A 20,377-nucleotide genomic window follows, 5' to 3' on the forward strand; every position below is an offset into this window, starting at 1 on the left:
TGTTGGTGTGTGTTAGTTGGTGTTTCTGCCAGGTGTTGGTGTGTGTTAGTTGGTGTTTCTGCCAGGTGTTGGTGTGTGTTAGTTAGTGTTTCTGCCAGGTGTGTGTTAGTTGGTGTTTCTGCCAGGTGTTGGTGTGTGTTAGTTAGTGTTTCTGCCAGGTGTTGGTGTGTGTTAGTTAGTGTTTCTGCCAGGTGTGTGTTAGTTAGTGTTTCTGCCAGGTGTGTGTTAGTTGGAGTTTCTGCCAGGTGTGTTATCTGGTTGTTTATTGATGCTAATTAGATGTAGCTGACCATCAGGTGTTCTGGGACGTAGTAACCTTCATATGTGATGTCTGTTACTGGGAGGGACATAGTAACCTTCATATGTGATGTCTGTTACTGGGAGGGACGTAGTAACCTTCATATGTGATGTCTGTTACTGAGAGGGACGTAGTAACCTTCATATGTGATGTCTGTTACTGGGAGGGACGTAGTAACCTTCATATGTGATGTCTGTTACTGGGAGGGACGTAGTAACCTTCATCTGTGATGTCTGTTACTGGGAGGGACGTAGTAACCTTCATCTGTGATGTCTGTTACTGGGAGGGACGTAGTAACCTTCATATGTGATGTCTGTTACTGGGGGGGACGTAGTAACCTTCATATGTGATGTCTGTTACTGAGAGGGACGTAGTAACCTTCATCTGTGATGTCTGTTACTGGGAGGGACGTAGTAACCTTCATATGTGATGTCTGTTACTGGGAGGGACGTAGTAACCTTCATATGTGATGTCTGTTACTGGGGGGGACGTAGTAACCTTCATATGTGATGTCTGTTACTGGGAGGGACGTAGTAACCTTCATATGTGATGTCTGTTACTGGGAGGGACGTAGTAACCTTCATATGTGATGTCTGTTACTGAGAGGGACGTAGTAATCTTCATCTGTGATGTCTGTTACTGGGAGGGACGTAGTAACCTTCATATGTGATGTCTGTTACTGGGAGGGACGTAGTAACCTTCACATGTGATGTCTGTTACTGGGAGGGACGTAGTAACCTTCATATGTGATGTCTGTTACTGGGGGGGACGTAGTAACCTTCATATGTGATGTCTGTTACTGGGAGGGACGTAGTAACCTTCATATGTGATGTCTGTTACTGGGAGGTGAAACCTTCATTTCACCACTCCCTGTATCTCCATTCTGTGGTCGTGTGGAAAGTGGTTCAAAGTTAATATGGTAGAAAAAGTAAGACATTCCTACTGCTCACTAATGTCTGAAGGGACGGCTTTAACCAGCCACGTTAACAGTGTTCCTATTGAACAACAGCTGCCGCTCTCACAGACATTTACTGTGCTGCATTCCCAAAGAGACAGTCAGTACAGCAATTACCCACAACCACTTAATTACTGCTAATAGACAGGAAATTGGACAAACATTGTCCTACCCTACAGCACGGTGCCACATTAGGAGAGCAACTCCTATACAACTCCAACTCCTATACAACTTCAACTCCAATACAACTCCAATACAACTCCAATACAACTCCAACTCCAACTCCAATACAACTCCAACTCCAATACAACTCCAACTCCTATACAACTCCAACTCCAATCCAACTCCAACTCCAACTCCAACTCCAACTCCAATACAACTCCAACTCCAATACAACTCCAATACAACTCCAACTACAACTCCAACTCCATCTCCTATACAACTCCAACTCCAATACAACTCCAACTCCTATACAACTCCAACTCCAATCCAACTCCAACTCCAACTCCAACTCCAACTCCAATACAACTCCAACTCCAATACAACTCCAACTCCAATACAACTCCAACTCCAATACAACTCCAACTCAAATACAACTCCAACTCCTATACAACTCCAACTCAAATACAACTCCAACTCCTATACAAGCTGGAGTTAAAACCAGCTCTGATAAACACACACCCCTTAAAGAAGACAATAGTGAGACCACTAACTTTACAAAGAGGGAACTATCCCCCCCCCTCCCTCGTCAACTGGTGTTTATTGTTCTGCTGGAGGTTAAAATGGGCCCCTCCCTTCCTCCGGACCACCCTCCAGGCCTTTGATTGGGGCTCAGGGGCTTGACCTGTTGACCCCTGACTTGGGGGGTGGGGGACGGTGGGGGGGGGTGTATGTAATAATAATAATAACTTAGTGGGTGTTTATATTTGGTGAGACAGATCGGCCAATCATCTTCAGAAGAGAGAAGAGAGGGGAGAGAGAGTTGACAGTATTTAGGAAATGGGGGTCAGTTTCACTTTGAAGTGATCTTCATGTGATTTATGTTTCTCTCCTGTTTTGATATGAGGCTGCAGGGTGGTGGGACCGGAGGGATAAAGATCACTTTTAGATACAGCAAAGTGATTCATGACGTACGTGAATATCTGCGGCTGTCAATCCAGATAAATAATTCAATTGTTATCTCACCTTGTTGATCATAAAGTGAATATAATTAATTGTCTAAATATTTGGCTCAATTATTTACTCGGACCACCAACAATTACAGTACTGTAGACTTTGGTATAAATGTGCTGAACTTTTCGGTGACCTAATGCTTCTCACTGTTTTAAATGAAAGCAAGCAGAAACCTGTTAACGTTTGACACCAGGCCAGTGAAAACAGGGGAGAACGGAAGATGGGGTGACATCAACAGAACAGCAACGATCCCCCATCACCACGATGAGAAGAGAGTGGTGATAGGACCTCTATAGCAGCATCACCACAATGAAAAGAGAGTGGTGATAGGACCTCTATAGCAGCATCACCACGATGAGAAGAGAGTGGTGATAGGACCTCTGTAGCAGCATCACTACGATGAGAAGAGAGTGGTGATAGGACCTCTGTAGCAGCATCACCACAATGAGAAGAGAGTGGTGATAGGACCTCTGTAGCAGCATCACTACGATGAGAAGAGAGTGGTGATAGGACCTCTGTAGCAGCATCACTACGATGAGAAGAGAGTGGTGATAGGACCTCTGTAGCAGCATCACCACGATGAGAAGAGAGTGGTGATAGGACCTCTGTAGCAGCATCACTACGATGAGAAGAGAGTGGTGATAGGACCTCTGTAGCAGCATCACTACGATGAGAAGAGAGTGGTGATAGGACCTCTATAGCAGCATCACTACGATGAGAAGAGAGTGGTGATAGGACCTCTGTAGCAGCATCACTACGATGAGAAGAGAGTGGTGATAGGACCTCTATAGCAGCATCACTACGATGAGAAGAGAGTGGTGATAGGACCTCTGTAGCAGCATCACCACAATGAGAAGAGAGTGGTGATAGGACCTCTGTAGCAGCAGTGAGTCACTCAACCACTTTTACTAGTTCTCAACTGATCAGAGAGTAGCTCATCTCTGATCCGTTTAACATCTTTGTTCTGGACCAGCCAATAAATAGATAAACAACCCTGGACAACCAATCAGTTGCAAATAGAACACGATCTCAGCCAACTAGGACTCTTCTCTGGCCGAAGGCCACTCTTCCAGGTCTGTGTCTGCAGAGGGACTTTTAATATGTCGTTACGCCGTTGTTTCACAGGATGAGATTCAGTTTCATGGAAGGAAAAATAGCTGTCCTCAACACCAGCGGCTGGCTCTGCTTGACTGTTCAGGGTTAGTGACTGGCTGGGGGCAGCGGTGGTTGTGTTAGTGGCTGGCTGGGCAGTGGTGCTTGGCTTAGTGGCTGGCTGGGCAGCGGTGCTTGTGTTAGTGGCTGGCTGAGCAGCGGTGCGTGACAGTGCAGCCCAGGGCCTGTGTCATCCAAAGGGCTGTTTGACAACTTCCAGCTGGTAAAGTTGTAGTGTGGGCTGGCCTGGTTGTGTGGTAGTGTGTAGTGTGTAGTGTGTAGTGTGTAGTGTGTAGTGTGGGCTGGCCAGTTCATCCACAGATCTCTTGGGGAAGGGTACGTGTAGAGCAAATACTGAGTGTGACTTCACTTGTGGCCTTTTTCCATCACTCTTTTTCCATCTCTCTTGTTCCATCACCATTTTTTCCATCACTCTTTTTCCATCACTCTTGTTCCATCACTCTTGGTCCATCACTCGTTTTCCACCACAATTTTTCCATCACCATTTTTCCATCACTCTTGTTCCATCACTCTTGTTCAATCACTCTTTTTCCATCACTCTTGTTCAATCAATCTTTTTTCATCACTCCTTTTCCATCACTCTTTTTCCATCACTATTTTTCCCATCACTATTTTTCAGTCACTATTTTTTTATCTCTCTTGTTCCTTCACCATTTCCCCATCACTCTTGTTCCATCACTCTTGTTCAATCGCTCTTTTTCCATCACTCTTGTTCAATCAATCTTTTTTCATCATTCATTTTCCATCACTCTTTTTCCATCACTATTTTTTCCCATCACTATTTTTCAGTCACTATTTTTTTATCTCTCTTGTTCCTTCACCATTTCCCCATCACTCTTGTTCCATCACTCTTGTTCAATCGCTCTTTTTCCATCACTCTTGTTCAATCAATCTTTTTTCATCACTCCTTTTCCATCACTCTTTTTCCATCACTATTTTTCCCCATCACTATTTTTCAGTCACTATTGTTTTATCTCTCTTTTTCCATCACTCTTGTTCCATCACTCTTGTTCCATCACCATTTTCCCATCACTCTTGTTCCATCACTCTTGTTCCATCACCATTTTCCCATCACTCTTGTTCCATCACTCTTGTTCCATCACACACCAGTATGTCACCAGAGTTTATTTGAATGTAGGCTCTAGTGTTCGTTTCTGGGAACTGTATTTCCATCAGGAGTGTGTGACAGGAGAGACGTGAGGTGAGCAGAATCAACAACCTCCGTATCATTAAGACAGTTACTATGGGAGAAGGTGTTAAAGCCCATGTTCACTGTTAGCCATTGTGATGTAAACGCCAGATGAAAAGTACCGGCGGCCTGACTTTGGCCCCAAGTCAGAACGGTTCCGCTGGACACATGGCTCAGTGAGACACGGGTGCCGGAGATGGAAACAGAAAAGTCTGAGCCTTCAGGTGGAAACTCGGCAGGGAGTCCACAGATTATTGTCATCTGGACGGAGGGGCTAGGTGGAGGGTGGGGGAAGTTGGTCATGTCCTTCTGGAGTGGATTTACAGTAATTAATGTAGAAAAATAATATGCGTCTGACGTCTCCTTCTCCCAGACTAGAGGTGACCCACTCAGCTAGGTGGGTTTAGGTGAAATATGAGGTCTCCTTCTCCCAGACTAGAGGTGACCCACTCAGCTAGGTGGGTTTAGGTGAAATATGAGGTCTCCTTCTCCCAGACTAGAGGTGACCCACTCAGCTAGGTGGGTTTAGGTGAAATATGAGGTCTCCTTCTCCCAGACTAGAGGTGACCCACTCAGCTAGGTGGGTTTAGGTGAAATATGAGGTCTCCTTCTCCCAGACTAGAGGTGACCCACTCAGCTAGGTGGGTTTAGGTGAAATATGAGGTCTCCTTCCCCCAGACTAGAGGTGACCCACTCAGCTAGGTGGGTTTAGGTGAAATATGAGGTCTCCTTCTCCCAGACTAGAGGTGACCCACTCAGCTAGGTGGGTTTAGGTGAAATATGAGGTCTCCTTCCCCCAGACTAGAGGTGACCCACTCAGCTAGGTTGGTTTAGGTGAAATATGAGTTAAGACATCCTCTCAGTCTGATGTTTGTCCCACTGTGCCCCCTGGGCCAGGCTAGTTAGGTCAAGACATCCTCTCAGTCTGATGTTTGTCCCCCTGTGCCCCCTGGGACAGGCTAGTTAGGTCAAGCCCAGCTACTCAAAAAAAGCCCTGACCCATTCACCCTGCTGGAAGTCACCACAGTCCTCTCTGTCTGTCACCATCTCTCTTTCCTCTCTGTCTGTCACCATCTCTCTTTCCTCTCTGTCTGTCACTATCTCTCTTTCCTCTCTGTCTTTCACCATCTCTCTTTCCTCTACTCTGTCACCATCTCTCTTTCCTCTCTGTCTTTCACCATCTCTCTTTCCTCTACTCTGTCACCATCTCTCTTTCCTCTCTGTCTTTCACCATCTCTCTTTCCTCTCTGTCTGTCACCATCTCTCTTTCCTCTCTGTCTGTCACCATCTCTTTTTCCTCTCCTCTGTCCGTCACCATCTTTCTTTCCTCTCTGTCTGTCACCATCTTTCTTTCCTCTCCTCTGTCCGTCACCATCTCTCTTTCCTCTCCTCTGTCACCATCTCTCTTTCCTCTCCGTCCGTCACCATCTTTCTTTCCTCTCTGTCTGTCACCATCTATCTTTCCTCTCTGTCCTTCACCATCTGTCTTTCCTCTCTGTCTGTCACCATCTCTCTTTCCTCTCTGTCTGTCACCATCTCTCTTTCCTCTCTGTCCGTCACCATCTCTCTTTTCTTCCCTGGGGTCTGTGTTTTAAAGATTAGCTGCCCCCTGAGAAGTTAACAACATCCCTCCTCCTCTCCTCCCCTCTCACCCATCCCTCCATCCCATTCCCTCCTCTCTCCTCCCCTCTCACCCATCCCTCCATCCCATTCCCTCCTCCTCTCCCCCTCTCACCCATCCCTCCATCCCATTCCCTCCTCCTCTCCTCCTCTCCTCCTCTCCTCCTCTCCTCCCCTCTCACCCACCCCTCCATCCCCTTCCCTCCTCCTCTCCTCCTCTCCTCCCCTCTCACCCACCCCTCCATCCCCTTCCCTCCTCCTCCCCTCTCCTCCCCTCTCACCCATCCCTCCATCCCATTCCCTGCTCTCTCCATTAGGCTTTTAAAGTCCTAATCCCCCTCCATCCCCTTCCCTCCATCTCTCCATCAGGCTTTTCAATGTCCCAATCCCCTCCTCCCTAGAAAGAGAGGTTTAAAAGCAGGGCATGTAATCGGAGGAGAAGAGGTGAATTCCACAGATCACCGCAGGAGTCTTTGTCCAGATAATGGTTGTTTGGAAAAAGATGCTTCTGGTGCCCTGGGTTAGGACTATAGATTATGACACAGATATCAGAATATAGATTAATGTCACAGATATCTGACCATAGATTAATGTCACAGATATCAGACTATAGGTTAATGTCACAGATATCAGACTGTAGATTAATGTCAGAGATATCAGACTGTAGATTAATGTCACTGATATCAGACTATAGATTAATGTCACAGATATCAGACTATAGATTAATGTCAGAGATATCAGACCATAGATTAATGTCACAGATATCAGACTATAGGTTAATGTCACAGATATCAGACTATAGATTAATGTCACTGATATCAGACTGTAGATTAATGTCACAGATATCAGACTATAGATTAATGTCACTGATATCAGACTATAGATTAATGTCACAGATATCAGACTGTAGATTAATGTCAGAGATATCAGACTATAGGTTAATGTCACAGATATCAGACTATAGATTAATGTCACTGATATCAGACTATAGATTAATGTCACAGATATCAGACCATATATTAATGTCACAGATATCAGACTATAGATTAATGTCACAGATATCAGTGGCACCTCACTGACCAGACCTGGTTCTGATTATGATACACTAACACACAGTACGTACCAGAATCCAAACAGAATTCACTTTCTGCTCAGGGAATAGTTTGCATTGTGCATTTCGAATCAGGGCAAATTGTGTTTGAGTAAAGCAAAGAGACCGTTACAATTCAGAATCATTACAATGCCGACGTCACAACTTTTTACACTTGAACGGTGCTTCTTGTATTCTAAGTGCTTTGCTCATGATTGCTTGTTTCAAGCTTTTATTTTGTCTCGTCTTGCGACAGAAATGTCAATGGCTTAACAATGCTAAAGCTAGATGACTAAAGCTAAGTTTCATCATTGCAGTTCATTGACTCTCTACTGTTTATATCCGTCTGTGAGGTTGGAGGTTGTTGCTGTCTCACAAACAGGAGAGTGATTGATGGTAGTCGTGTAGTAGCCCCGGGGCTGTATCGCTGCCTGTCTGGTTGCTTTAACCATCTGCGTCACTTAGTGACGACATCATCAACATTACATTGAGGGTCTGGGTTCACAGCCTGGTGTCACGGACTAGACGTAACATAGTACATGTAAATCCGGGGGAAACTCAAATTAGTATGATATGTTATGTTTGGTATGGTTGCATAAGACAGATGGTTACTTAACGCAAGAACAAAGGTCATGTTATTGGTTGGGGTGGACTGGTAGGCATTATTATTATCTGACCCTGCTGGTCATCTAGGAACGTTTGAACATCTTGGCCATGTACTGTTATAATCTCCACCCGGCACAGACAGAAGAGGACTGGCCTCCCCTCAGAGCCTGGTTCCTCTCTAGGTTTCTTCCTAGATTCCTGCCTTTCTAGGGAGTTTTTCCTAGCCACCTTGCTTCTACATCTGCATTGCTTGCTGTTTGGGGTTTTAGGCTGGGTTTCTGTACAGCACTTTGTGACATCGGCTGATGTAAGAAGGGCTTTATAAATACATTTGATTGATGGATATAACACGAACATCTATCAACCCAAAGGATGTGAGTTTGAATCTCATCAACGACAACTTTCGCTAATTAGCAACTTTTCAACTACTTGCTATTTAGCTACTTTGCATCTCCTTAGCATGTTAGCTAAAGCGAATTGTAATTCATAACATATCATACTAAATGGCTTGTCTCGGGATTTACGTATAGAATAATACAAAATGCTCTGAGACCAGGTTGCAGCGGGTTCAATAGAGTCTTTTATGGCTGGAACTTCCCTTATGGAGATGACATCATCTGGGGGAGAAACACACACACACACACACACACACACACACACACACACACACACACACACACACACACACACACACACACACACACACACACACACACACACACACACACACACACACACACACACACACACACACACACACACACACACACACACACACACACACCCTCCTGCCCTCTCCACCACCTCTCTCAATCTGTCTCCCAGACCTCGACTGTCTCAATCTCCCCCGAGCGGAAGAAGATTTTACCCGTCAAAACCCAGAGCACACGTGTCATAACCCAGGGACGCACAAGTCATTATGTAGTATGAAAGAAAATGCTGATAGAAGGGAAAGTCTCAAAATGGAAAGAGTTGGGAAGGGTTGGAAAGGGTTGGAAAGGGATGACAGGGTTGGAAAGGGTTGGACAGGGTTGGAAAAGGTTACTATGAGTTGGGATGTTGCTACAGACTTGGTTGTGGAAACACTATTGGGAAAGGTTGGTCTTCACAATATGATTTCCTGTTCTCTTCTGTTCTCCCACAACCACATCTCTACTCTAGTTAGCATATACTGCTACACTGAGGGTTTTACACTGAGTGGACAAAACATTCTCTTGCCATGACGTAAACTGACCAGGTGAATCCAGGTGAAATCTATGATCCCTTATTGATGTCACTTGTTAAATCTGCTTCAATCAGTGTAGATGAAGGGGAGATGACATGTTAAACAATTATTTTTAAGCCTTGAATCAATTGAGACATGGATTGTGTATGTGTGCCATTCAGAGGGCAAGACAATAGATTGAAGTGCCTTTGAACGGGGTCTGGTAGTAGGTGCCAGGTGCACCGGTTTCAGAACGGCAACTCTGCTGGGTTTTTCACGCTGAACAGTTTTCCGTGTGTATCAAGAATGGTCCTCAACCCAAAGGACATCCAGCCAACTTGACAAAACAGTAGGAAGCATTGGAGTCAACATGGGCCAGCATCCCTGTGGAACGCTTTCGACACCTTGTACAGTCCATGCCCAGACGAATTGAAGCTGTTCTGAGGACAAAAGGGGCCGCAACTCAATGTTAGGAAGGTGTTGCTAATGTTTTGTACCCTCAAACTCTCTTTTGTCAGTGAATGACCTCCTCCGGCCATAGAGAATAAATGGGTGGTGGTGGTTTTTGTCAGTGTACACTGGTACAGTACAGTCCTGGTGGCATTATGAGAGAGGTTTACTGAGATTAAAAGTGCAGTATGCAATAATTACTGCTGTTCAATGGTCCTTTTAATTAGGATTAAGGACCCACATGAATAAGGATTGTGGCTTTAAATGTTTAATACCTCTTGTTTGTCGTATTGTTCGGAGACTGAGACTGAGAGGTACCTCTGTTTGTTGTTGTGCTGACCACTTCATACTTCCTGCTCAGACTGGCCAATCCCAGGCCAGATCCTCAGGTGACCTATTTCGGTTGGTGTGATCCTGAGGTGAACTAGGTTGGCTGGTGTTTTTTCAGTAGCATACAGCTCTCTAACACAGAGACCCTAGGGCTTATTTTCACTGAATAGAGTTATCAGAGTGACTGAATAGAGATATCAGAGTGACTGAATAGAGATATCAGAGTGACTGAATAGAGTTATCAGAGTGACTGAATAGAGTTTTCAGAGTGACTGAATAGAGATATCAGAGTGACTGAATAGAGTTAGAGTGACTGAGTGACTGAATAGAGATATCAGAGTGACTGAATAGAGATATCAGAGTGACTGAATAGAGATATCAGAGTGACTGAATAGAGATATCAGAGTGACTGAATAGAGATATCAGAGTGACTGAATAGAGTTATCAGAGTGACTGAATAGAGTTATCAGAGTGACTGAATATAGTTATCAGAGTGACTGAATAGAGTTATCAGAGTGACTGAATAGAGTTATCAGAGTGACTGAATAGAGTTATCAGAGTGACTGAATAGAGTTATCAGAGTGACTGAATAGAGTTATCAGAGTGACTGAATATAGTTATCAGAGTGACTGAATAGAGTTATCAGAGTGACTGAATATAGTTATCAGAGTGACTGAATAGAGTTATCAGAGTGACTGAATAGAGTTATCAGAGTGACTGAATAGAGTTATCAGAGTGACTGAATAGAGTTATCAGAGTGACTGAATAGAGATATCAGAGTGACTGAATAGAGTTATCAGAGTGACTGAATAGAGTTATCAGAGTGACTGAATAGAGTTATCAGAGTGACTGAATATAGTTATCAGAGTGACATTTCAATTTACATAATATGGTGGGAATGTCACAAGCCGAGAGAGGAACCCTGCCACCAAAAATAAATCCATATAGATCATATATAGGTTCTGTTTCTTCATTTGTAGCGTTGTGAGGTGATTTTCATCTCTCCACGTTGCAGAGATCAGCACAACAGGGCAAACTGGGGGCATGTTGGCATTCGCCCCCAGCACTTTGGATTTGGTTTAAGGCCAGGCACCACATGCTAAAAATTACATTTTTGTACATATCCATTTTGAGATTTTGTTGATATTTTGGTCCATTGATATTAGTATTTTTCAAAAAGTACAAATAAAATCAAATGTCAAAAGTTGATGAAAATGTATATTTTTGTTAGTTTAACATACTACCATCATCAAAATGTAATAAATTGAAAACACTTTTAAATGGATATACAGTACATTCATAATTTGAAAGCTCACTACATTGAAACACACGAAATTTAAAAGATAATTTCATAAATAATGTTACAAACTGGATTATATCTAGTAACTTACTTAGAGGAGATGGTGATTGGGTCTAAATACGTATTTAACGTTTTTTAGTCTAAATTCCGTGTCTTTGTCTTTAACTGCCATTTCCTGAAAGTCAGACTCCTCCCACACGTCAAACTCATTTTCCTCAGTAGCTTCTACATTCAACACATACGGTGTGGTTGTGGTTCTGCTTAGATGTATTCTCCAGACTTAAGGGAATTGTCGATGTGTTGTCCCCCCAAAAAATTATATAAGTTACATTTTCTTCAAAGAAAAGTGCTAATGATGCATTTTACTACCTTTCTTTAGTATTTTCACAGATTGAAAGATGAAAACAAGTATTTATCCACAATTGACTATGTGTAAGACAGGTCCTGGAGTGTTTTACCAAAACAAAACCCAAACATATGACCTGATTAGAAAAACCTGGTCACATCACAGACTTTATAAAACAGTTTATAACACATTAATTATTTCTACATCACACCCAGAGTTTTACCTGGTTAGGTTAGCCTACCAGATCAGGAAAACAACTCTGGTCCCCAGGAGAACAATCCCCCCCCCCCATCACTCTGGTCCCCAGGAGAACAATCCCCCCCCCCCATCACTCTGGTCCCCAGGAGAACAAACCCCCATCACTCTGGGACCTGTGGTGCCACCTATGAAATCACCACACAATGTTACAAACGAGAAAACGAGTGTTGTGCGCGACCTCCGGAGGTAGCGTTCAAGACAGGATCATTTCGTAAGTTTACACAACAGTATTGTCTCTGAAGAACCTCACAAAAATGTCCCTTTGCTATTGTCAATGTGAAAACGACCCTTTTGACTAGACATGCACTCAAAGCAAGCTAGTTCCTCTCACCTGACTCCAATTCATAATTGGATACGTTAGATTTGTTGTGTATAAAATCCATGTTCAGTTCCGTTTCCTGGTTCATATCAATCGGAATGGATTTACAACGGATTTTGATTTGAAGTACTTCTTGATTGTCGTCGAACGTCCTTATTTGTTCTCCTGTGTGTTTAAAAATGAGAAAAACATCCCAATAGGAACAGCTGTGCCAGGCCCCCCTATAGTTTTACGCTCTTTATTTGCCGACCCAAAGAGACCCGAAGAGAGAACAGCAAAGCACGGGATCATTACATTAGAGGCAACTGAGCTCCAATATAAACCAGAGATTTGGCAGCTCCGTCCTCTCTGTGGTCTACATAGCAATTATATGGGAAATGAGAATGGTGGGCTTTGATGTGATTTAATGATAAACAATCTTAAAACAGTAGAAAGAAAGAGATTTTATGCAGTATTTATTTGCATGACAGTCTGAGTCTAGTCTATAGATGGAAATCAAGCCTTCATTTTTTGATTGATTCAGATTCAGAAACACAACACAGATTATTAAAGAACGTTTCCCCCAGGTCAAGATGAGTCAGTCCTTTTATTATTTTATGAAATAGTTTAGGAAACAAAATGGCTGATTTGACATGAATGTTTCCATTGTGGTGAATTATAGGCCATTGTTTAGGAGGACTGTCAGTCACTGTGTTGGCTCCACTTACAGTAAGAATGGAGAGGAAATGATGGATCCTAGGAATGTGTATGTGTGTGTGTGTGTGTGTGTGTGTGTGTGTGTGTGTGTGTGTGTGTGTGTGTGTGTGTGTGTGTGTGTGTGTGTGTGTGTGTGTGTGTGTGTGTGTGTGTGTGTGTGTGTGTGTGTGTGTGTGTGTGTGTGTGTGTGTGTGTGTGTGTGTGTGTGTGTGTGTGTGTGTGTGTGTGTGTGTGTGTGTGTGTGTGTGTGTATGTGTGTATGGCTCTCCTGTGTGGAGTTCATACCAGGACAAGAAACTCCTCCTTGACCCGCTGCAACCTCTGGCATCCTTCTCTTCAGGCCTCCTGACCATAACGCCTCTCCAGAGACTCTTTTCTCCCTCCCTCCCTCCCTCCCTCCCTCCCTCCCTCACCCCCTCCCTCCCTCCTCTCTCCTCTGCCTCTCGACCTACTCAACCCCTTCTCTCTGCCTCCCTTCCCCTTCCTTCCTCTCTCCTCTACCTCTTGACCTACTCACCCCCTCTCTCTGCCTCCCTCCCTCCCTCGCCTCTCATCCTACTCACCCCCCCCCCCCTCCCTCTGCCTCCCTCCCTCCTCTCTCCTCTGCCTCTCAACCTACTCACTCCTCCATCCCTCCTCTCTCCTCTGCCTCTCGACCTACTCACCCCCCCTCTCTGCCTCTATTCCTCTCTTTTACATGCAGCGGAGGAGGCAGGGCTATGAGCTAATGGCGTGGCTGGAATATAGGACAGATGGGGGAGGGTGAAGTTCAGTGTGTTGAAGACGGCTAGCTGCAACTCAGAAACTCTAATAGCGGCAACAGTCATGAGTTGGTTAGTTAGTAGGGTTACAGTAGAGTTATCTGTCAGGTGAGCTGGTTAGTTAGTAGGGTCACAGTAGAGTTATCTGTCAGGTGAGCTGGTTAGTTAGTAGGGTCACAGTAGAGTTATCTGTCAGGTGAGCTGGTTAGTTAGTAGGGTCACAGTAGAGTTATCTGTCAGGTGAGTTGGTTAGTTAGTAGGGTCACAGTAGAGTTATCTGTCAGGTGAGTTGGTTAGTTAGTAGGGTCACAGTAGAGTTATCTGTCAGGTGAGTTGGTTAGTTAGTAGGGTCACAGTAGAGTTATCTGTCAGGTGAGCTGGTTAGTTAGTAGGGTCACAGTAGAGTTATCTGTCAGGTGAGTTGGTTAGTTAGTAGGGTCACAGTAGAGTTATCTGTCAGGTGAGCTGGTTAGTTAGTAGGGTTACAGTAGAGTTATCTGTCAGGTGAGCTCATTAAAAAGTAATTATATTTTATGAGATAACAAAAGAGAGAGAACATTGAGTGATTGAACTCATTGGTTTTTATCCCATTTTGCCACGTGGCTCTGTTTTTAGAGGATTATGGGTAATTCTACATGTTTACACTTGATGATTATTTTACACAGTGTTGTGTGCATGTTTGTAGAAAGAAAAGTAGACTTCCATATCAGTATTAAGCAGCTTGTCGCCATGAGGTGTAATAGATCACGATAAACTGATATTAAAACCGTCAGGCAAAATTACGTTCAATGATTGGACGAACCGTTCCCACATTTCCAACTGTCGATGGTGGAGGCAAATGAAGAAAAAAACTTTTTGCAAAACCTCCAGTTACTGTTGTCGAAATGTGTTAAAATGGCAAATTAATAGATACATCAATGTTAAACATTAAAATTCTTCAGAAAAAGTGATCTAATTCTTCACTAGACAGGATGTGGAACGCCGTTATAGTGTTTAGGAGCTATAGAGGGAGGAAACGACACCAAAAGAGAAGGCGTCTAATTCTTCACTAGACAGGATGTGGAACGCCATCACAGTGTTTAGGAGCTATAGAGGGAGGAAACTTCACCAAAGGAGAAAGCATCTAATTCTGCACTAGACAGAACTCGAAACACCAAAATAGTGTTTTCAACCTTTTCTGGTAGTGCTCCCAGACCCTGGCAAAGTGTTGCACAACACTTGGTTAACTGGTGTTACAACACACCATGTCATGTTTCAGAACATATTGATTAACTGGTGTTACAACACACCATGTCATGTTAAGGTTTCTTTTCCTTCGTGTTGGTGGCAGCTCAGTTGTCACTAGTTTTGGTGTTACAAAGCACTTCATTTTAACAGTGTGATTCTCCAGTGCGTCTTCTTCATGTATGTGAACTGTGGTGGATAGATATTGGTGTATCCTCATTATATCATTGAGACGTTTCTGGACACCTTCCTGCTCCCAATACACTCGTTATCAGTGCTATTCCAAGATGGCCGACCGCAGAGACCCATGTGTTTAGTGCAGATGTAAACACAGAGACAGTTTAGTGTTTCTGTTGTTGGATGGCCAGCACTAATCCCTGAACAGACACGGACTTCCCACATCTGGTTTTGTCATGGTAAAGAAAAGCTCTTTGGTGGTAGATCTGTCTCTGTTTCCTGGTTTGACCGACTGCTACTTTGTGGACACTACGTTTAAGTGTGATACATGACATGAGCTCTGTCCTCCTATTTATCTCCTGTTTAGTGTTTCCTGTGTAATATTAGATGAACATGTTTAATTGAGCTCATTTGTGCCTTCACATCTCCATAGAGAGCACTGCGGCCAGTAACCGAAAGGTTGCTGGATCGAATCCCCGAGCTGACAAGGGTAAAAATCTGTCGTTCTGCCCCTGAACAAGACAGTTAACCCACTGTTCCACGGGGCGCCGAAGACGTGGATGTCGATTAAGGCAGCCCCCCCGCACCTCTCTGATTCAGAGGGGTTGGGTTAAATGAGGAAGACACATTTCAGTTGAAGGCATTCAGTTGTACGACTGACTAGGTATCCCCACTTTCCCTTTCCCTAATAGACCTGTAGGAGGAAGATACAACTTCAACAGAGATTGTTTCACCCGACTACACAATATGTGTACCAGAAGCGCTCCAACGGAAAGAAACCTTGCCTGAGACCTGTTAGTTGTCAGAGTGAATTATTAGCTTTTAGCTCAGTTGACTAACACAGTTTTGTGTCATTGAGACAGCAATGATTTAAAAAAATATATATATAATATAATATAATTTAATAAAATATAATATGATATAATAAAATATAATAAAATAAAATATAATAAAATATAATAAAATATAATAGGTCTGATTATTTTTCTATTCTCTTTCACTGTCTCTGTGTTCCAGGGTGACGGCCCAGCGCAGTATTGAGGATGCTGAGGAGATAGAGCGGGAACAGCGACGGAGGGCCAGGGAGAGACAGGGAGACCAGGTCCCCCACACCCACACTGGCCCAGCCAGCACCACCAGCCCCACACCGGACAATGGGCTCCTGGAGCTATATCCATTGTAAGTCACAAAGCTGAATGGAGGCTAACAGCCAACACTTTCCTGCTGTAGAATCCTACAACAGAACATACTGCTCTGGTTATCATAGACTGCACTAGGGTGTAAGATGAAACATCGCACACCAGTCTTGTTGTCATCTGTAGAGGCTGATTAGCTCGTTAGTCATGTCTGTAACGCATGACGTGAACTGCTTACTGTAGTGGCGCAGCGGTTTAAGGCACTGCATCTCAGCGCTAGAGGAGTCACTACAGACCCTGGTTCAGCGGTCTAAGACACTGCATCTCAGTGCTGGAGGAGTCACTACAGACCCTGGTTCAGCGGTCTAAGACACTGCATCTCAGTGCTGGAGGAGTCACTACAGACCCTGGTTCAGCGGTCTAAGGCACTGCATCCCAGCGCTAGAGGAGTCACTACAGACCCTGGTTCAGCGGTTTAAGGCACTGCATCTCAGTGCTAGAGGCGTCACTACAGACCCTGGTTCAGCGGTCTAAGGCACTGCATCTCAGTGCTAGAGCCGTCACTACAGACCCTGGTTCAGCGGTCTAAGGCACTGCATCCCAGCGCTAGAGGAGTCACTACAGACCCTGGTTCAGCGGTTTAAGGCACTGCATCTCAGTGCTAGAGGCGTCACTACAGACCCTGGTTCAGCGGTTTAAGGCACTGCATTTCAGCGCTAGAGGATTCACTACAGACCCTGGTTCAGCGGTTTAAGGCACTGCATCTCAGTACTAGAGGAGTCACTACAGACCCTGGTTCAGCGGTTTAAGGCACTGCATCTCAGTACTAGAGGAGTCACTACAGACCCTGGTTCAGCGGTCTAAGGCACTGCATCTCAGTGCTAGAGGCGTCACTACAGACCCTGGTTCAGCGGTCTAAGACACTGCCTCTCAGTGCTAGAGGCGTCACTACAGACCCTGGTTCAGTGGTCTAAGGCACTGCATCTCAGTGCTAGAGGAGTCACTACAGACCCTGGTTCAGCGGTCTAAGACACTGCATCTCAGTGCTAGAGGCGTCACTACAGACCCTGGTTCAGCGGTCTAAGGCACTGCATCTCAGCGCTAGAGGAGTCACTACAGACCCTGGTTCAGCGGTCTAAGGCACTGCATCTCAGCGCTAGAGGAGTCACTACAGACCCTGGTTCAGCGGTTTAAGGCACTGCATCTCAGTGCTAGAGGCGTCACTACAGACCCTGGTTCAGCGGTCTAAGGCACTGCATCTCAGCGCTAGAGGAGTCACTACAGACCCTGGTTCAGCGGTCTAAGGCACCGCATCTCAGTGCTAGAGGAGTCACTACAGACCCTGGTTCAGCAGTCTAAGGCACTGCATCTCAGCGCTAGAGGAGTCACTACAGACCCTGGTTCAGCGGTTTAAGGCACTGCATCTCAGTGCTAGAGGCGTCACTACAGACCCTGGTTCAGCGGTCTAAGGCACTGCATCTCAGCGCTAGAGGAGTCACTACAGACCCTGGTTCAGCGGTCTAAGGCACCGCATCTCAGTGCTAGAGGAGTCACTACAGACCCTGGTTCAGCAGTCTAAGGCACTGCATCTCAGTGCTAGAGGCGTCACTACAGACCCTGGTTCAGCAGTCTAAGGCACTGCATCTCAGTGCTAGAGGCGTCACTACAGACCCTGGTTCAGCAGTCTAAGGCACTGCATCTCAGTGCTAGAGGAGTCACTACAGACCCTGGTTCAGCGGTCTAAGGCACTGCATCTCAGTGCTAGAGGAGTCACTACAGACCCTGGTTCAGCGGTCTAAGGCACTGCATCTCAGTACTAGAGGCGTCACTACAGACCCTGGTTCAGCAGTCTAAGGCACTGCATCTCAGTGCTAGAGGAGTCACTACAGACCCTGGTTCAGCAGTCTAAGGCACTGCATCTCAGTGCTGGAGGAGTCACTACAGACCCTGGTTCAGCGGTCTAAGGCACTGCATCCCAGCGCTAGAGGAGTCACTACAGACACCCTGGTTCGATCCTGGGCTGTATCACAATCCGGCCGTGATTGGGAGTCCCATATGACGGGGCACGATTGCCCCAGGTTCGTCCGGGTTAGGGTTTGACCTGGGTAGGCTGTCATTGTAAATAAGAATTTGTTCTTAACTGACTTGCCTAGTTAAATTAAGGTTAAATAAAAAATATAAAAAATGTAAATGTCTAAATGGTGCCGAATAGACTGTAGGTAGTCTGACTGATGTCTCAATGGTGCTGAATAGACTGTAGGTAGTCTGACTGATGTCTCAATGGTGTTGAATAGACTGTAGGTAGTCTGACTGATGTCTCAATGGTGCTGAATAGACTGTAGGTAGTCTGACTGCTGTCTCAATGGTGCTGAATAGACTGTAGGTAGTCTGACTGCTGTCTCAATGGTGCTGAATAGACTGTAGGTAGTCTGACTGATGTCTCAATGGTGCTGATTAGACTGTAGGTAGTCTGACTGATGTCTCAATGGTGCTGATTAGACTGTAGGGAAACAAGACAACATTAGCTAGCATTCGCTAATGAAGTGCTGTCACGTATCCTATCAGGGCTTACAGTATATGGACCTGGGCTGTGTCCCAAATGGCTCCCTGTTCACTATATAGTGAACAGGTTTGACCAGAGCCCTTGGGGAATAGGGTGCTATTTGGGAGGCAGTCTTCAGTCTGCTGTGCTATTGGTTTTAAATGCCCTGTCAGTGTTGATGTGTACTACTCTAGATATGAAGGGAGAGTGTGTGTGTGTGTGTGTGTGTGTGTGTGTGTGTGTGTGTGTGTGTGTGTGTGTGTGTGTGTGTGTGTGTGTGTGTGTGTGTGTGTGTGTGTGTGTGTGTGTGTGTGTGTGTGTGTGTGTGTGTGTGTGTGTGTGTGTGTGTGTGTGTGTGTGTGTGTGTGTGTGTGTGTGTGTTTGTGCATTCGCGCGTGTGTGTGAGCCATGTTCCTCCACAACAGGTCTATTGTATTGAATCAATGGTTTCCTCTTAAAGATGTGTGGTAGTTTAGGCTATTACTTCTTGTTCCCTTGGTTACTCAAATACATTGGTGACTCAAACCTATTTTGGTTATTCAAATACATTGGTGACTCAAACCTATTTTGGTTATTCAAATACATTGGTGACTCAAACCTATTGGTGACTCAAACCTATTGGTTAGTCAAACCTATTGGTTAGTCAAACCTATTGGTGACTCAAACCTATTGGTTATTCAAACCTATTGGTTTCTCAAACCTATTGGTTATTCAAATACATTGGTGAATCAAACCTATTGGTGACTCAAACCTATTGGTTTCTCAAACCTATTGGTTATTCAAATGCATTGGTGACTCAAACCTATTTGTGACTCAAACCTATTGGTTAGTCAAACCTATTGGTTAGTCAAACTTATTGGTGACTCAAACCTATTGGTGACTCAAACCTATTGGTGACTCAAACATTTTTTGACGATGGACGAGTAGTTGCAAGGATGCTACATTTCTAGTTAAGAAAAATCTACTTCCAGAAACATCTGCAGGTGTGTGGTAGTGGTTGGCAAATGTTACACAGGAAATAAATGGTCCTTTATCCAGAAGAAAAACACTTGTATATATTTTTTTTTTTACCAGAGATCTAATTACGCTACACTCTTAGAAAAAAATAGTTACAAAGGATTCTTCGGCTGTCCCCATAAGAGAACCCTTTTTAGTTCCATGTAGAACCCCTTTAAGTTCCAGGTAGAACCCTTTATAGTTCCAGGGAGAACCCTTTTTAGTTCCAGGTGGAACCCTTTTTAGTTCCAGGTAGAACCCTTTTTAGTTCCAGGTAGAACCCTTTTTATTTCCAGGTAGAACCCTTTTTGGTTCCAGGGAGAACCCTTTTTAGTTCCAGGGAGAACCCTTTTTAGTTCCAGGGAGAACCCTTTTTAGTTCCAGGGAGAACCCTTTTTAGTTCCAGGTAGAACCCTTTTTATTTCCAGGTAGAACCCTTTTTGGTTCCAGGTAGAACCCTTTTTGGTTCCAGGTAGAACCCTTTTTGGTTCCAGGTAGAATAACTCTGTTATTATACTACCTGTTAATGTTTTT

General features: G+C 44.5%; 1 protein-coding gene across 2 annotated transcripts in view; it reads left to right on the forward strand.

Annotated features, from left to right (window-relative positions):
* The window catches only part of LOC139575518 (caldesmon, smooth muscle-like), a 65,738-nt gene that overhangs the window by 2,504 nt on the left and 42,857 nt on the right, over positions 1-20,377 (forward strand). For both annotated transcript variants that reach the window (XM_071400527.1, XM_071400528.1), the window contains exon 2: positions 16,187-16,348. In XM_071400527.1, the coding sequence (XP_071256628.1) occupies positions 16,187-16,348 (162 nt within the window). The remainder of the gene's footprint in view (positions 1-16,186; positions 16,349-20,377) is intronic.

This window comes from Salvelinus alpinus, chromosome 5 (genome assembly GCF_045679555.1).
Source record: "Salvelinus alpinus chromosome 5, SLU_Salpinus.1, whole genome shotgun sequence".
Lineage (NCBI taxonomy): Eukaryota > Metazoa > Chordata > Actinopteri > Salmoniformes > Salmonidae > Salvelinus > Salvelinus alpinus.